Source organism: Salvelinus fontinalis, chromosome 17 (assembly GCF_029448725.1).
Source record: "Salvelinus fontinalis isolate EN_2023a chromosome 17, ASM2944872v1, whole genome shotgun sequence".
Taxonomy (NCBI): Eukaryota; Metazoa; Chordata; class Actinopteri; order Salmoniformes; family Salmonidae; genus Salvelinus; species Salvelinus fontinalis.
Genome location: NC_074681.1, coordinates 39,737,986 through 39,752,697, shown reverse-complemented (window position 1 = coordinate 39,752,697; position 14,712 = coordinate 39,737,986). Strand labels below are relative to the sequence as shown.

The 14,712-nt window shown below is 44.0% G+C and overlaps 2 protein-coding genes and 1 non-coding gene across 5 annotated transcripts; 2 read left to right on the top strand and 1 right to left on the bottom strand.

The window, feature by feature from the left end:
- Window positions 1-871: 871 nt before the first annotated feature.
- Window positions 872-5,911, top strand: LOC129814353 (60S ribosomal protein L5-like). 3 transcript variants are annotated; one of them, XM_055867440.1, is made up of 8 exons: window positions 966-1,055; window positions 2,301-2,370; window positions 3,343-3,458; window positions 3,563-3,697; window positions 4,357-4,559; window positions 4,914-5,091; window positions 5,414-5,502; window positions 5,774-5,911. In XM_055867440.1, the coding sequence occupies exons 1-8, from the start codon at window positions 1,053-1,055 to the stop codon at window positions 5,874-5,876; spliced, it is 897 nt and encodes a 298-aa protein (XP_055723415.1). In that variant the 5' UTR covers window positions 966-1,052; the 3' UTR covers window positions 5,877-5,911. The 3 variants fall into 3 exon arrangements, with proteins under 3 accessions (XP_055723414.1, XP_055723415.1, XP_055723416.1); XM_055867439.1 differs by lacking the exon at window positions 2,301-2,370 and having other exon boundaries at window positions 872-1,055; XM_055867441.1 differs by lacking the exon at window positions 2,301-2,370 and having other exon boundaries at window positions 1,003-1,055; window positions 3,309-3,458.
- On the top strand, window positions 4,602-4,725 carry LOC129814628 (small nucleolar RNA SNORA26). The gene has a single exon (XR_008753338.1). It is a non-coding gene; the product is annotated as a small nucleolar RNA SNORA26 (small nucleolar RNA).
- A 252-nt stretch (window positions 5,912-6,163) lies between the features above and the next one.
- dipk1aa (divergent protein kinase domain 1Aa) lies at window positions 6,164-14,490 on the bottom strand. Its single transcript, XM_055867438.1, has 5 exons — window positions 14,135-14,490; window positions 9,655-9,789; window positions 9,185-9,292; window positions 8,650-8,826; window positions 6,164-8,415 (listed from the first exon to the last, which is right to left on the bottom strand). Exons 1-5 carry the CDS (start codon window positions 14,186-14,188, stop codon window positions 7,603-7,605), a joined length of 1,287 nt encoding a protein of 428 aa, XP_055723413.1. The 5' UTR covers window positions 14,189-14,490; the 3' UTR covers window positions 6,164-7,602.
- Between the last annotated feature and the right edge of the window lie 222 nt (window positions 14,491-14,712).

Sequence of the window (14,712 nt, the reverse complement as noted above, 5' to 3'; positions counted from 1 at the left end):
AAGCACAAAATAGCAGAACTGGTCAAGAGCCCGTAAAATGGCTGCTATCCACTGCAGCGCCATCTGGTGCGAGGGTACACAAATAAAGAGCTAGTTTTACCACACACTGTTTGAAATGTTCATGTAGAAGTACAAGGACGCTTTGCTTACTGTGAATTTGTTTTGAGTGTAGTTTAAAAGGGTGGTCGTTTTATTTCCTGTGTTGTGTGTATAGTGGTTTTGCATTCATTATGGTGAAGTTAATAATTGAGAGACCAAAATAGGTTATTCTTGTAAAAGACTCACTTTTTGCAACCTTGCTTGCACAGGTAGGAGAGACATCAGAGACTGTAATATTCTACCCTGTGCCCAGGCTTTTATCTGGGGGCCGAGGCTAGTAGTCTCCCTAGTCCCCAGGCAGACAGGTTGCCTCCCACATGAACAATGTTCTGTTGCCCTATACAGCTGCGTTTAGACAAAGAATATCTATATATTGACAAGATAGCCAAGTGACTGCTCTAATGGAAATACATGTTCTCAATGATTGAAGGGAGGAGAGAGCAGGTGGGACCACTCTAGCCAATGAGAGGGCAGATAAACGTGTGAACAACAGGCACAATTAAGTTGTTTTTCTAAAAGTTGCAGGAATGCCCCGTGCATCATCCACCTATAAAAGTACATTTGTAACAGCCTAAGCATTATTATCACATCAGGGCGGGATGAACAAGTGACGAATTTTCAGGCAAGGGCGGTCCATTTAAAACCCATTCCTTCCTCCCTCGCCCTGCATACTCGTCAGACGCCATGTAACGTCATCAGAAGTGTCCACTTAATTTGAGGATTGAGGGAATGGGGTGTCTTTTAAAGTGTTTGGAATGCATTAGGTCTGGGATTTCCCGAGACTACGATGAATAAAATAATATTCAGAAATTTTTTCCTCCCATCCAGTAGGTGGCGTGCTTTACCGTTTCTATTCATAGAAAGCGGTATCCTGTCTGCGACGTCAGCATATTTGACCAACTCTGCAGCTACTTGGGAAGACTTTCAACTGAGAAGTTGGAAAAATTGCAAAAATGGTCAGTATTTTGTCATCATATGTTGACAATCCAAAACATGTTCTGCGTATACTTGTAATATGCATTGTCATGTTGGATAGACGTTTCTTTGGAAATGGATGAGGGTGGATTTGTGCAGCATACTTTGGCCGGTCAGCTGTATGTTAGTTGCAGGCTAGGTTCCAGCGTGGCGATATGGCGCTCAAAGGCCTAGCTCAACATTTCCAATTTCATAAAAACATGCTTGTTGTAGATGTCAGCCTAAATGCTGTGTTTAGATGGTACGAGGTCGACGGCAAACCAGATGTCATTGTTTTCAACGAGAACACGATGGTAAATGCCGTCTGCCTCGGTGAACCGGACTAAAATATTTCAACATTTGCCTTAGCGTTTTCTGCCTGATTTGTACTGTGTACTGAAATCACCATAGTAATGCATACCGTCGTGCTGGCTTACTTTGCCCTCAACCAAAAAAGAAAAGGAACAAGAAAAAAAGTTTCTGCCGAGGTGCACTTTGATGATGTTAAAAACTGTCCACACTTTTTGCAAGCAAAACTAGTAATGCATAGAAAGCCAGACTAGCCCAAAGTAGAATAGTCTATATTTTTACCTAGTGGGCGCGTTGTGTTCTCAGATAAATAATTTACAGATGCATTCAAGTTATGAGTGCCATAGGGAGGGAAACATGTATTCGTACAAGCAGTCAATGCACACTATTCGTTACTGTCGCAGTTTTAATTACGTTTGTTAGATGGTTATCCCCGTTTTCCATTCCTAATGGACGTTACCCCCCCCCCCCCCAAAAAAAAAAATCGAATACCCGCGCGAGCTGTACCATGTTAAACCCGGAAGTTTTGGCGGCAGCATGTTAAATACATTATGCGTAGCAATTTGCATTGATTGCATGGGGGAGAGTGGCGCTAAACTTAACACGGGTCAATTGTAGACCAACTTGGGGTAAAACGCCACCCTACCGCAGTCATTTTGGAGTGACATAAATTGTGATGAGACGGATTACATTTTTTGTTGAGCAAGAGTAGTGGCATCCAGGGAAAGTGTTAGGGAGGGAAGGTGACATTACCTGGTTTCTGTAAGAAGCACAGGCGTGTTATCCTCGGTGGCGTTTGGCTTACATTATATTCATTGTGCTTATGCACTTTATTTAGGGCCCAGACTGCAGAAATATGTATTACATGTTAGCTGACACGCCTGACCCATTCGACAGAAGTCTGCAATGGCAGCTGTCTCACCTCTTTCTTTCTACAGGGCTTTGTGAAAGTCGTTAAAAGTAAGGCCTACTTCAAGAGATACCAGGTGAAATTCAGGAGAAGGCGAGGTACATTTTTCTTGATATGTAATGCACATTCACGCACCCTTTATATCATATTTTCGCCAACTTCTGGATGCGATTCAAACTCATAAAAGACACACCACACCCTATTTGTCGTTGGTACAAATTATTAGCCAAGCAAGGGAAGTTTGCAACGTAAGCCCCTCAGCCCTAGTTTTTAATGGAGTTTGCAAGTGTACAATTATGTACACTTCGGGCCTGAAACGCCCCATAATTCAATTTGCGATGATTGTACATCCGCTAAGAAATGTCCGGGCAAAACGTAAAACCTCAACAGGGAGTCAACATACAAGTGTAAGTAAGAACGAAAGTTAGAAATCGGGCTACTCATGCACAAACACGTCTCGTAAAAGTAACAATGTTTTTGTTGGGTTAGCTTTTGGAAATTGTAGAAATAAAACATTTTCCTTCAGAAGTTCCAGCTAGGCAGGCTAATGTTAGTTAGCTAATTAATTTGCTAGCTATCATACAGTAGGCGTATATTAATAATGATATAGTTAATATAAGTAGACATGTAATCATAATTGACCGTAGCGCATATAAAGCACCCATAAGTAAACGATAGCTCAAAACACAATTGGCGGGGGGTGAATTTCCGGGCAAGGGTTGCCATTTATAATTCGCTTGCCCTGAGGGGAGAGGGTGTGTCTGTTAAGTGTTTGGAATGCAGAATGAAGAGAATAAACCATTTTTTATTTTTATGACAAATGCTGGCATACTAACCAGTTGTGTGAATTTGTGATAAATTCACTGCTGCTTGATGATGATTCCAAGATCTCTGAGCAAATTGTAGTTGGTCCTTCATTTGCGACGGCTGATGTTTTTTTGTTCTTTCAAGACGGGGCTGAGAGAAGCGAGATGAATGAACTACTAGAAGTGCTGAAGATAAACAGTCAAGTGATTGGCTAATTCTGGCATACTAGCCAGTTGTGTGTTTGGTGTGATTGTCTTTGACAGAGGGGAAGACTGACTACTTTGCCCGGAAGCGCCTGGTCATACAAGACAAGAACAAGTACAACACTCCCAAGTACAGGATGATCGTGAGGTTCTCCAACAGAGATATCTGCTGTCAGGTGAGTGCATTGTGCAGGCTTTTGTCCCTGCCCAGCTCTAAGAATCTTGATTTTAAAACATTTTTACCACATCCAGACCCTCACCACTTCTATCTCTGTTTCAGATCGCTTACGCCAAGATTGAGGGTGACCAGATTGTCAGTGCCGCCTACTCCCATGAACTGCCAAAGTACGGCATCACAGTGGGACTGACAAACTACGCTGCAGCCTACTGCACAGGCCTACTGCTGGCTCGCAGGGTAAGGGACACACACACACACCCTAATGCTGGCTTACAAACACATACTGTATGCATACACACTCCTCACGCTCATACACATAGAAGAATGCATAGCTACATGCGCATACCATTGTGCAATCCCATACAGATACACATACAATAGGGTGCAAAAATGTGCTCGCATTTTCTCATAGTTAATTTCTCTGTTTTCATGAGGAAGCTGGTTGACGTCGCTGTAATTATACTGGGATGACTTCACGCTGAGTAAAGCTGTTTGTCAGGGTGTTGATGGCACCTGTGGAGCCATTCATCTGCACTGGCAAATTAATTGTTGATTAAAAAAAGTATTAAAACCTGACACCGCATCCTGTACCAGTATCATTACGCTGACAAAGGAAGACAGACCTGTGTGTACAGTTTTCTGAAGCTTATCATTTTCTCTAATATACTTTTTATAACATTTTTCGTGGTAACCTGTGACGCTGGTATGGGGATATTCTTGAACTGCTTTTAGTCGTGTGGCCTCCGTCTATCAGTATGCAATTAATTTCACTATAGCAAGCTTTCTAATCATTTGAGGATATACATTTGCAACCGAGATTGCTGCGAAATGTTAGGCTGCATTTCTCTAATGAAACACCGTTCTTTCTCTCGCTCGTTCTTTCTCTCGCTCCTCAGCTGCTGAACAAGTTTGGCCTGGACCAGGTGTACGAGGGCCAGGTGGAGGTGACGGGAGATGAGTTCAACGTGGAGAGTATAGACGGCCAGCCGGGGGCCTTCACGTGTTTTCTAGACGCCGGGCTCGCCAGGACGTCGACGGGCAACAAAGTGTTTGGAGCACTAAAGGGCGCCGTTGACGGTGGCCTCTCAATTCCTCACAGGTTAGTTGAGTGCAGGTTAAAGCTGAATATGGATCCCCTTTTTTGCCCATCTTGGACTTGAAATGTCCTATATGACCAACACAGAGGGGTAAAGTATTATAGTTCTCTCATAAACCTGTAGTGAAGGCTGAACACCTCACTGCGGATCCTGTCGGGAGATACAAAATGTGTCCACGTCTCTTCTTGCATTGGAAAATGTTTGCCCAAGACTAGACTATCAATTCTGTAATAAGACATTGCCTTTTTGTCATTTTAAAATGTGATTATGGAAATCTTTGTTTTTAATTTGACTATTCAAAGTCACTGTACACTAAATCGACCAAAGTAATCGGTGTGGTACCTCTCGCTCCTCAGCACGAAACGTTTCCCAGGCTACGACATGGAGAGCAAAGAGTTCAACGCAGAGATGCATCGCAAACACATCATGGGCATGAACGTGTCGGACTACATGAGCTACCTGATGGGGGAGGACGAAGACGCCTACAAGAAACAGTTCTCCCGCTTCATAAAGAACGGAGTCACTCCAGACACGGTAAGGCCGTTTTACACAGCCCACTGAATCAGACATTAGTGACGGAAAGCCTGTACTCCTGATCCTGTAATGGGAGAGTATCAGTTGGTTTGGCAACTCCTATTTAAATTCGCTGCTTCTTGATGATGATTCCAAGATCTCTGAGCAAAATTGTAGTTGGTCCTTCATTTGCGACGGCTGATGTTTTTTTTGTTCTTTCAAGACGGGGCTGAGAGAAGCGAGATGAATGGCCAGATAATGCTGAGGGGCTGTTTGTTGGTTTTCTTTGACCCTTGTCCTGAACTGTTTACCTTACCTCCGTCTAAACAATGTGTTCTTTCAGGTAGAGCAGATGTACAAGAAAGCACACGCCACCATTAGAGAGAACCCAGTCCACGAAAAGAAACCCAAAAAAGACGTCAAGAAGAAGAGGTGGGTTTGGTACACAGTTGCTGGCTTTACACTTGGGAACATTTGCATATTGTGCGTTGGTGTAGGGCTTCTTTATGATGATACAAAGTATGCTGAGCAAAATGTAGTTGGTCCTTCATTTGCAACAGCTGATGTCCATTGTCCTTTCAAGACGGGGCTGAGAGAAGCGACTGTATATTGTAGATCCACTGGTAGCGTCAACTTTGAGCTATCGGTCTATAATCTCATCCGCTGTGCTGATGGTTAATGGGGGTATTGTTTTCTGTCGCAGGTGGAACCGCGCCAAACTCTCGTTGGCACAGAGAAAGGACCGCGTCGCCCAGAAAAAGGCCAGCTTTCTACGAGCACAGGAAGCAGAGGCGGCGGACGGTTAGACGGACCACTGGCTTAATAAATGTATTGCAAATGACTTTGTTTCACCGTCACTTTGCTCCCTGCGGAAGCACTGTCCTGGCAGTTTGCGAGAATGGCTTCCTGTATACTGCAGTTTCTATATTTGAGGGAAATTCTGGTGTGATTGAATGAGTTGATTTAGCAGGTTCTCCCACACGTGCTGTTTTTAACATCCTTTACTTTAAGCTTTTTTAATCTAGGCATGTTTTTTTCACACTGCACAGACAGTCAGGATAATCTACTTTCAACTCGACTGAGACCACAGGGGTGAGTGGTATGTGGTTTTTATTGTGCAAAATCATGCTGGTTCAAACTTCAAGGTAAACATGGAAACATACATCTACATTGCAATTCATTCCTCAAAACCGAAGGCCACAGCTGCATTTAACTCCTTCAGAATCCACATGAGACTGGGTTTCCTTTTTAAAATATGTACAGTGTGACTAAGTTTGAGCTTGAAAGAATGTAGAAACAGCAAGTCAAATGCAGTTCATGTACACTACCTCCTTACGTGGTAGATAACAAGTCTGGTGTTTTCAGAATATGGCATGTTTGAGAAATGTACATGGTACACAAACTGGCTTTTGTCAGAGGGCTTTGAAGAGCCTTTAATTATTAGTCCAGTTGATGCAGCACTGCTATATGCCAATACAAATCATCAAGTGAGGAAGGGTGGTAAAATGTCCAGCAAAGTGGATGACTCCATGGGGTGTGTCCCAGTATCTTACCTCCTGAAGTATACACTCGTTCCACTACTTCCCATGAATCTAAAAACAATGGATCGGTCAAGGTATGGACTAAATGGTAATACTGGTCATTTCAAATCATGGCAGGAAAGATTATTGGGACAAAGCCATAGACTTCTATACGGTTAGATATATTGGTCACATTGTCTTCATGTAATGTACAAGTACTTAATACTATCACTTCAAAATGCTCCTTCATAAACAGCAAGTATCTCTACAGTTTCCCAGCATCCTGAATTGTAGTAGTCCATTCTTCCAACGACTCATGCCTAGATTAAATCGTATCAAGCGATAGCCGACACCCGGATAGCTAATGTTTGGGCGGTGTCTGAGGTAGAGCTGTCAAATCGGTGAGAGGCTGCTTTTGATTGTCATGAAGCCACTCGCTTTAGAAGTTCCGAACGGGAAATAATGAAGCTCACATTGAAAATCATTCATCAGCCTAATCGAGGTGTAGACTACATCTCACATTAGTGTTTGAACTTGTACAACGTATCTCCAGCACCACACCAACATCAAAATGTGAAAATGGCACATTAAGTAGTAAAAAAAAAAGAGGAAGATTTCCATTGACAACCAATTAGTAGGCAATGCCTACTCATAATTGGTTAAAATCACACGATGCACACCGATGATGTCACTGGGAACACTCATCTTCCTCTGTTTACTACAAAACAAAGTAGTGAAAAAATAGCTTTTCTAAAGGTAGTTCCAGTAATTTCCTTTCAAATAGGTATAATGCCAGGAGCAACTTGTGGATTTGACAGCTCTAATGCGGTCACACCGCCAAAACAACTGCTATGCTGCATGAAACGGGTGGTAGATAAAACAATATAGTACGTCTTGAATGAACAATCCACCAGAGTGGTTGAGTTTTTAGAAATAATTTCCGCAAAGGCTCCTCTTCCCAAGCCACTGTGTCGGTGGCAGACTTGTCAATTACATCTCAATTCTTTGAGCATCATGAGTCTTTAGTATGGGAGATCTGTCTCCACAGCAGAGCTTTGAGGTTGTTCAGGATGAGCGAGTGTTCCATGTCCATCTGGCCCGCTGAGCCCCTGAGGGCCATGCAGGCATACAGCTGCCTCTCTAGCTCCTCCCTCAGCGCCGTTGGCGCTCCCCTCAGGAGGTAGTCCCTCAGCGCCCTGCACGCCTTGGCCAGGTTGGGCTGGGTCACCTCCTCTCTGCATCGTTTCTGAGCCACGTCGCATGATGTCTGGCAGTCCGCCCCCAACAAGCAGTCGTCGTCCTTCTCGCAGTGCAGCGCGCGCATGGTTCGCCTGAACGCGTCCTCGGAGACGATGGCCCTCGGGTCGGTGAGGCGGAGGTCGTGGCGATCCGTGTAGCCGAAGTGGCCGGCGCTCAGGTCGCACATGAGGAAGCTGCCGTAGTTGCCGTGGAAGATGTCCTCCACCAGCTCCAGGAGGCCCATGGAGATCTTGGCTTTGCGGGGCCACGAGGGGGTGAACCACTGGTCCATGCTGCGTCGGGCCCCACTGGGGACCCAGGCCTCCAGGGGCCAGGGGAGGCTGACACCGTAAAGGGGGCCATAGGGTACCCTCTCGGTCACGTACAGGTCTCCACAGAAGCCCATCAGACGAGGGGTGTGGCCCCGTTCCTGGAGGAGCAGGCCCAGCAGCACCTCGTCCAACTGGAGAAGAGCCCAGGCCGAACGGGCCTCTGGGAGCGAGACGTGGCCGTCCTTGTTGCCGTCGGCGACGCTGAGTATTTGGGTCACCAGGCTGGCCAGATTAGCTTGCTCGCCCAGTTTTGACTGGAGATGGGAGTAAGTGGAGAGAGGGGGAGGAAGTGGAGAGAAAGGGGGAGGAAAGACAAGAGAGGTTTAGCTGGTATCCTCTATAAACTGCAGATTTCAGTAAAAATGTTGATGCAATAAATAACCAAAGCCTCAATGGACTTCGATGGAGACAAAAACCCATGTCAAAGCGGTATGCTGATTATTTGCGACAGCATCTGCTGAAGTCAAACGTGGCAATAGTTCCAAGACCTTGAGGTGATTGAAGACCATCTCGCGGAACTTCTCCACAGACGTTCCGCGGGTCGGTTTGTCGAAGACTGCAGCCTCTCTCCGGGGCTCCGGCTCCTCTCCCAGCTCATAGTGCAGCACCTCCCCCACCTGGCAGCGGATCACCCCGTCCACGTCACCCCAGCCACCTGTGTACACCTGAGAGCCCCAGGCGAGGGGGACAACCAGAGAGTGGCATTACATTATTTATACACCTACAGTCGATAAGAAGAACTGATGGTACTGGATTATTATTCTGAACTGACGGTGCATGGAAATACTGTAGTGAACTTCTACTGAAGACACCACACCCTTCAATAAAACCATTGGCCACATACAGGAACTTGCTGAAGTGCCTTCTTGAGTCAACATTAGGGCTGTAGGTCCGGGTCCTAGGAGGATGCACTGATCTAAGGTTGGTTTTTACTGATCCTGGACCTGTACCTGGTACAGACCAAGACACCTTGTACAGTAACCCCTGCAGCTCAGAGGTTGGGTGCACAGTCTGTTACCACACCTGGTTGTTGGGGCTGGTAGAGAGGCACCTGCCCAGGTAGAGCGTGTCTTTGTCACAAAGGCTGCTGCAGGCCGAGCCGTCAATGATGCCTCTCCTGTATTTGTCACACTGGGGGAGCAGTGGACATGGGTTGGTGTTAGTCTCTCTCTCTCCATTGCGTTACTCTACAACAGTACACCAGATTTTACAAAGTGAGATCTAGAGAGGGCGGACCACTTGTGAAGATGGGTGAGATGCTATGGGTGATGCTCTATAGCAGTGCTACTACCACCACTACCTCTTTAGTGCTGCCGCCCCCCCCCCACACAGTGTTGTCATACCAATCTGGCCCCACTGCCTGTTCAAAGCACTCCTCCCGTCTTTCCTGTACCCCCTACCGACTGTCTATCAATAAATACAGCAAAATATGTAAGAGAAGACAACAAAAAAACAAAGTGGATCATGGATATGACCGATGTGTCCGTACTCACTATGGCGTTCTTGCACTCATGTCCTCGGCACAGCTCGGTGTAGTTGGAGTACTGGACGTAGATCACCCAGCCTCCGACAAACACTGTCAGCCAGGTGAGGAACAGGTATTTGACCCGCACAAAGGAGATGCGAGCCTACAGGGGTCAAACAGAGCAAACCGGGTTAGTTGGTTACTTTATTCTTCACCTTCCCTTTAAAAATGCATAAGCATGCACCAATGCATCAATGAGTAGAGCATTAAGTGCACAATGTTTAACCACCATGTTCAATCTACCACATCGTGTTGTAAAATAGTGTGCCGAGTCCCCTACCCAGTAAACATCATTCCATCTAATCCTAAAGTGCAGTTGTCAGTAAGCGTTCGATTTTCAAAGTACCTGAAACGGCGGCTTTTTCATCAATGGCGTGAGGTATTCTGTTAGGATTCTGGACTTTTAACGGGACACATTCACATGCATCTACAAACAAATGGAGTGAGGGAGAGAACAAACACCTAGTTTGCCATGACAGTGAAAAATTAGGCCAGCCTGGTCAATGGCGGTATACTAATTAGCGCTTCCTAATCAACACTGTCATGTGACCAACAGACAACCAGCGGTACTGTAGTTTCCACAGTGACAGTGGGGTCACATAATCAAGCTATTGATCTCACACACCACAGTGGCCCAACAATGGCCCGTTGAGACTAAACAACAGAGTTATGGGGTTAAGTGTTGGTTTGGTCTTAATGTAACAAGACTCTTGACATGGTTCTAAATCAATTGAGTTACGACCTAGGCTATAAGCTGTCACAGGCCTCATATCACATGACAAGATAACGAACGGCCTGTGTGCAGTCGGCAGATGCTTACGTTACAATGTCCATACTAGCATACTACCTAGAATGCATGCCTAATCAGGGATTGATGCCAGGGATCAGAGATTGACTGCCCCACTAATAAATTGTATCATACTATGTGTGGATATTAAAACAGAATCAGAGTATGTCTGAAAGGTAAACTGTGAGCAATAAGATACTTGTGAGGGGAAAGGGACAAATCACCTTTGATTTTCTCTGACTAAGTATTTCTAATCAGGACTCTATGATCAAGCCTGGAGCGGTGTTGTTTTGGGATGAGAAGAATAAGCTTGAACCATGAGGGAGTTATGGCTTAAAGGGGTTAGAGAGAGAGGGGCCTCCAGGGGTAGGACCAAGTCACTGTTGGTCGAGTCACAAGCCAGGCCTCATTCTACAGTGAGCAGGAAAGTATTTTTCTAACAACAACATCTCTTCAGGAGGATGTAATGTTAGAGAACATTCAAATTGAAATGTTGTGTAAAACAGATAGGATTGTCTGTCAGAAAGAACAAAAAAATCATATGAAGCGATTGAATCATATCTGCTCTACTTGTTCTATTTCTATCTGCAAATGTAATCATGTCTGCTCTTCTTGTTCTAGTTCTATCTGCAATGTTCAGAACATTTCACATCACTGAATACATCCCAGGCTGCTTTTCAGATGGTAGAACAACTATTGAGTACAGCAAAACATGGGAACAGAATACAGTTAGAGATGGGGGGATAATCGAAACAGTTACATATTGGGATATTATTTAACAATATATCATATCGTTTTGACAATATTGGAATATTCTTTTTGCACTAGTTGCCTGTATGTTTGCACCAAATGCCAGTATTTTCCCTTAGCTAGTTCTCCATTTTCTTTAAAAAAAAGGGAGCCAATTTGTTTTCATGACTTTTATTTCCATGACTATTCAAAACTTGTTTTCTCAGGCTCTCTCGTCCCTTTGTAGTAGACATATGGTGAGCAATATGTTTGGAACATTGAATCGCAATAAAATCACAGTACTGAATCGCAACACATATAGAATCATGAGAATTGCAATACATATCCTATTGGCACCTAAGTATGGTTATAATATCGTATCATGAGGTCCCTGGCAATTCCAAGCCCTAAATACAATCATGTGCTATTGAATGCCCTCAACAGAAAGTCCTCTAAAATGTATTCTGTGGTTTGAATAAGTTACTTATTATATAAGTCTATTACATATTTACCAAAACATTGGGCTCCCAAGTGGCGCAGCAGTCTAAGGCACTGCATCTCACTACAGACACCCTGGTTCGATTCCAGGCTGTATCACAACCGACCGTGATTGGGAGTCCCATAGGGTAGCGCACAATTGGCCCAGCGTTGTCTGGGTTTGGTAGGTAGTCATTGTAAATAACAATTTGTTCCTAACTGACTTGCCTAGTTAAATAGGTTAAATTAAAACAAAATGATAATAATAAGCAAAGCAAGCATGTCAGACATTACCATAGTGATGGATTGGGAACCATAGTCATAGGCTGTGCATCACTGGCCAGAGTGAACAAGCAACTCTGTCACATCCAAGCTAAATATTATTTTTACATTCTATCCAACCCAAAACAGACATACACACACTAACAGCGCGTGTTCTGTACATCAGTGCATATGGTCCGTCTCGCCCTCTTCCCACTAAGCCTCTTATGGTATAGGGCTAGGTTCCCCATACATACATATATTTTTAAAAATTCATTGTTGGGCATAAAAAACTAAAAACACCAGGAAATCAGCTCCAAGTGATTTTAATTGAGGAAATCTGTACAAGTATTCCAACGCATAATAGAGAGACATGTGATAGTATACAATTGTAAGCAAGGTTTGAAATTACTACGTTTTAGACAGATATTATATCCGTTTGGGCTTCTACGTTCCGGCTCCCCGACCATCCGCTTAAGAAAAAGGCTGAATCTACACTAAACAAAAATATAAACTGAAATAAAAGATACCATAAATGTCCATACGCACAAAAAGCTAATTTCTCTCAAAATGTTCCACAAATTTGTTTACATCCCTGTTAGTGAGAATTTCTCCTTTGCCAAGATAATATATCCACCTGACAGGTGTGGCATATCAAGAAGCTGATTAACAGCATGATCGTTACACAGGTGAACCTTGTGCCGGGGAAAATAAAAGGTCACTCTAAAATGTGCAGTTTTGTCACAACACAATACCACAGATGTCTCATGTTTTAAGGGTGTGTGCAATTGGCATGCTGACTGTAGGAATGTCCACCAGAGCTGTTGCCACAGAATGTAATGTTAATTTCTCTGCCACGTTGTTTTAGAGATTTTGGCAGTATGTCAAACTGGCCTCACAACCGCAGACCACGTGTATGGCGTTGTGAGGGTGAGCGGTTTGCTGACGTCAATGTTGTTGTTGTTAACGGAGTGCCCCAAGGTGGCGGTGGGGTTATGGTATGGGCAGACATAAGCTACGGACAACGAACACAATCTAATTTTATCGATGGCAATTTCAATGCACAGAGATACCGTGACGAGATCCTGAGGCCCATTACCATGCCATTCATCCAACGCCATCACCTCATGTTTTAGCATGATAATGCCCCATGTCGCAAGGATCTTTACACAATTCCTGGAAGCTGAAAATGTTCCAGTTCTTCCATGGCCTGCATACGCACCAGACATGTCACCCATTGAGGATGTTTGGGATGCTCTGGATCGACTTGTACGACAGCGCGTTCCTGTTCCCTCCAACATCCAGAAACTTCGCACAGCCATTGAAGAGGAGTGGGACAACATTCCACAGGCCACAATCAACAGCCTGATCAACTCTATGCGAAGGAGATGTGTCGCGGTGCATAAGACAAATGGTGGTCACACCAGATACTGACTAGTTTTCTGATTCACCCCCCTACTTATTTTTTAAGGCATCTGTGACCAACAGATGCATTACTTTATTCCCAGTCATGTGAAATCGATAGATTAGGGCATAATGAATTTATTTCAATTGACTGATTTCCTTCTATGAACTGTAACTCAGCAAAGTCTTTTAAACTGTTGCATGTTGAGTTTATATTTTTGTTCAGTTTTGTTGATGATCCCTGGTATAGGGGAATTTCAGGCCCCCAGTGCCCAATAGTCTTGGTTCAGCCTTATTATCCAGCACAGCAGATCATTCCTGCTGTGGCACTGGATAAACAAACTGTTGCAGCTGCAGAATTACATATGCCACTGGTGGCCTCAGGCAAGTACAAAGGTGGTAGCCCAAATGAATTTGAGTACATTCAATAAGAGTGTATTAAGCTATATGCAATAAAGTGTAGCCTAGTGCCCTAGTCCCATAACATAATAATAGGCCTAATTTATTTCTGCCAGTTCTTAGTGGTAGGCAGACTATTTTTCCAAACCAAATTGACGCACCTCATGGTAGCATCAACCATTTCAGCATGCAAGAATACTACCTCCACGAACTGCTGTGTAGGCTACTATTAAATGAACATTTTAGCCCCATCAGAATTTTAAGAGTCTGCACGACAAAATGCATACACTAGCTACAACAATCAATGACAATAACCACACGGTGTCAATCTTATTGACCGCAAGCTCTGTCAATATAAAATGTGTACAACGCTTTAGAATAGCACTGTTACCTGGAAAAATAATGATTTCTTTATCCAGGCCCGTGGAAACAGACCTCTCGCCATCACAAAAATAGATCATCTCAATACGTGGAACTGCGAAAGAGAATCCAAATAAATGGAGTGAAGCTGGAGTTCATGAAGAGACTGTCCGTGTTCGTAGACTACACAATTTTCAGTTTCCAATGCGTTCGAAACACATTCTAGATTTCACAAAAAATATTCTACCATCGAAATTCTTAGTTCTCCATTTGTGTAGATAACCTACAGCCAAAGACCGGCTCTTTACGCAGTTCACGGGTCGGGCAGCGCTGCTGTCTTGCTCGTGCAGCTGACTAGTATTCTGCCAGCAGCACAACGGATGACGTCACGCTCATAATGTAATGAGAAAACCTTCAAAATAAAACTACACATTTCAAAATATTGCAAAATGGATAACTCAATCAAAAAATTTAAAATATGGTTTTAAAAAACATTTTTAAGAAACAATGAAAAAACACTATCGTTGATGCTGGTATGTTGAGAATATTGGGCTGCAGAGAACTTTTCTACCGTTCTCAGAAAAAAGTTGGGTGAAAAATACTCAGTAG

What these genes read in the sequence shown, in the direction of transcription:
- LOC129814353 (XM_055867439.1), top strand. Translation starts at nt 887, where the DNA reads ATGAATAAAATAATATTCAGAAATTTTTTCCTCCCATCCAGTAGGTGG. An exon ending in TTGGAAAAATTGCAAAAATG is followed by an intron (nt 1,056 to 3,342) that starts GTCAGTATTTTG and finishes TGTCTTTGACAG; the next exon opens with AGGGGAAGACTGACTACTTT. An exon ending in GCCTACTGCTGGCTCGCAGG is followed by an intron (nt 3,698 to 4,356) that starts GTAAGGGACACA and finishes CTCGCTCCTCAG; the next exon opens with CTGCTGAACAAGTTTGGCCT.
- dipk1aa (XM_055867438.1), bottom strand. Translation starts at nt 14,188, where the DNA reads ATGGCGAGAGGTCTGTTTCCACGGGCCTGGATAAAGAAATCATTATTT. An exon ending in AGAAATCATTATTTTTCCAG is followed by an intron (nt 9,790 to 14,134) that starts GTAACAGTGCTA and finishes TGACCCCTGTAG; the next exon opens with GCTCGCATCTCCTTTGTGCG. An exon ending in CTACCAGCCCCAACAACCAG is followed by an intron (nt 8,827 to 9,184) that starts GTGTGGTAACAG and finishes TGGGGCTCTCAG; the next exon opens with GTGTACACAGGTGGCTGGGG.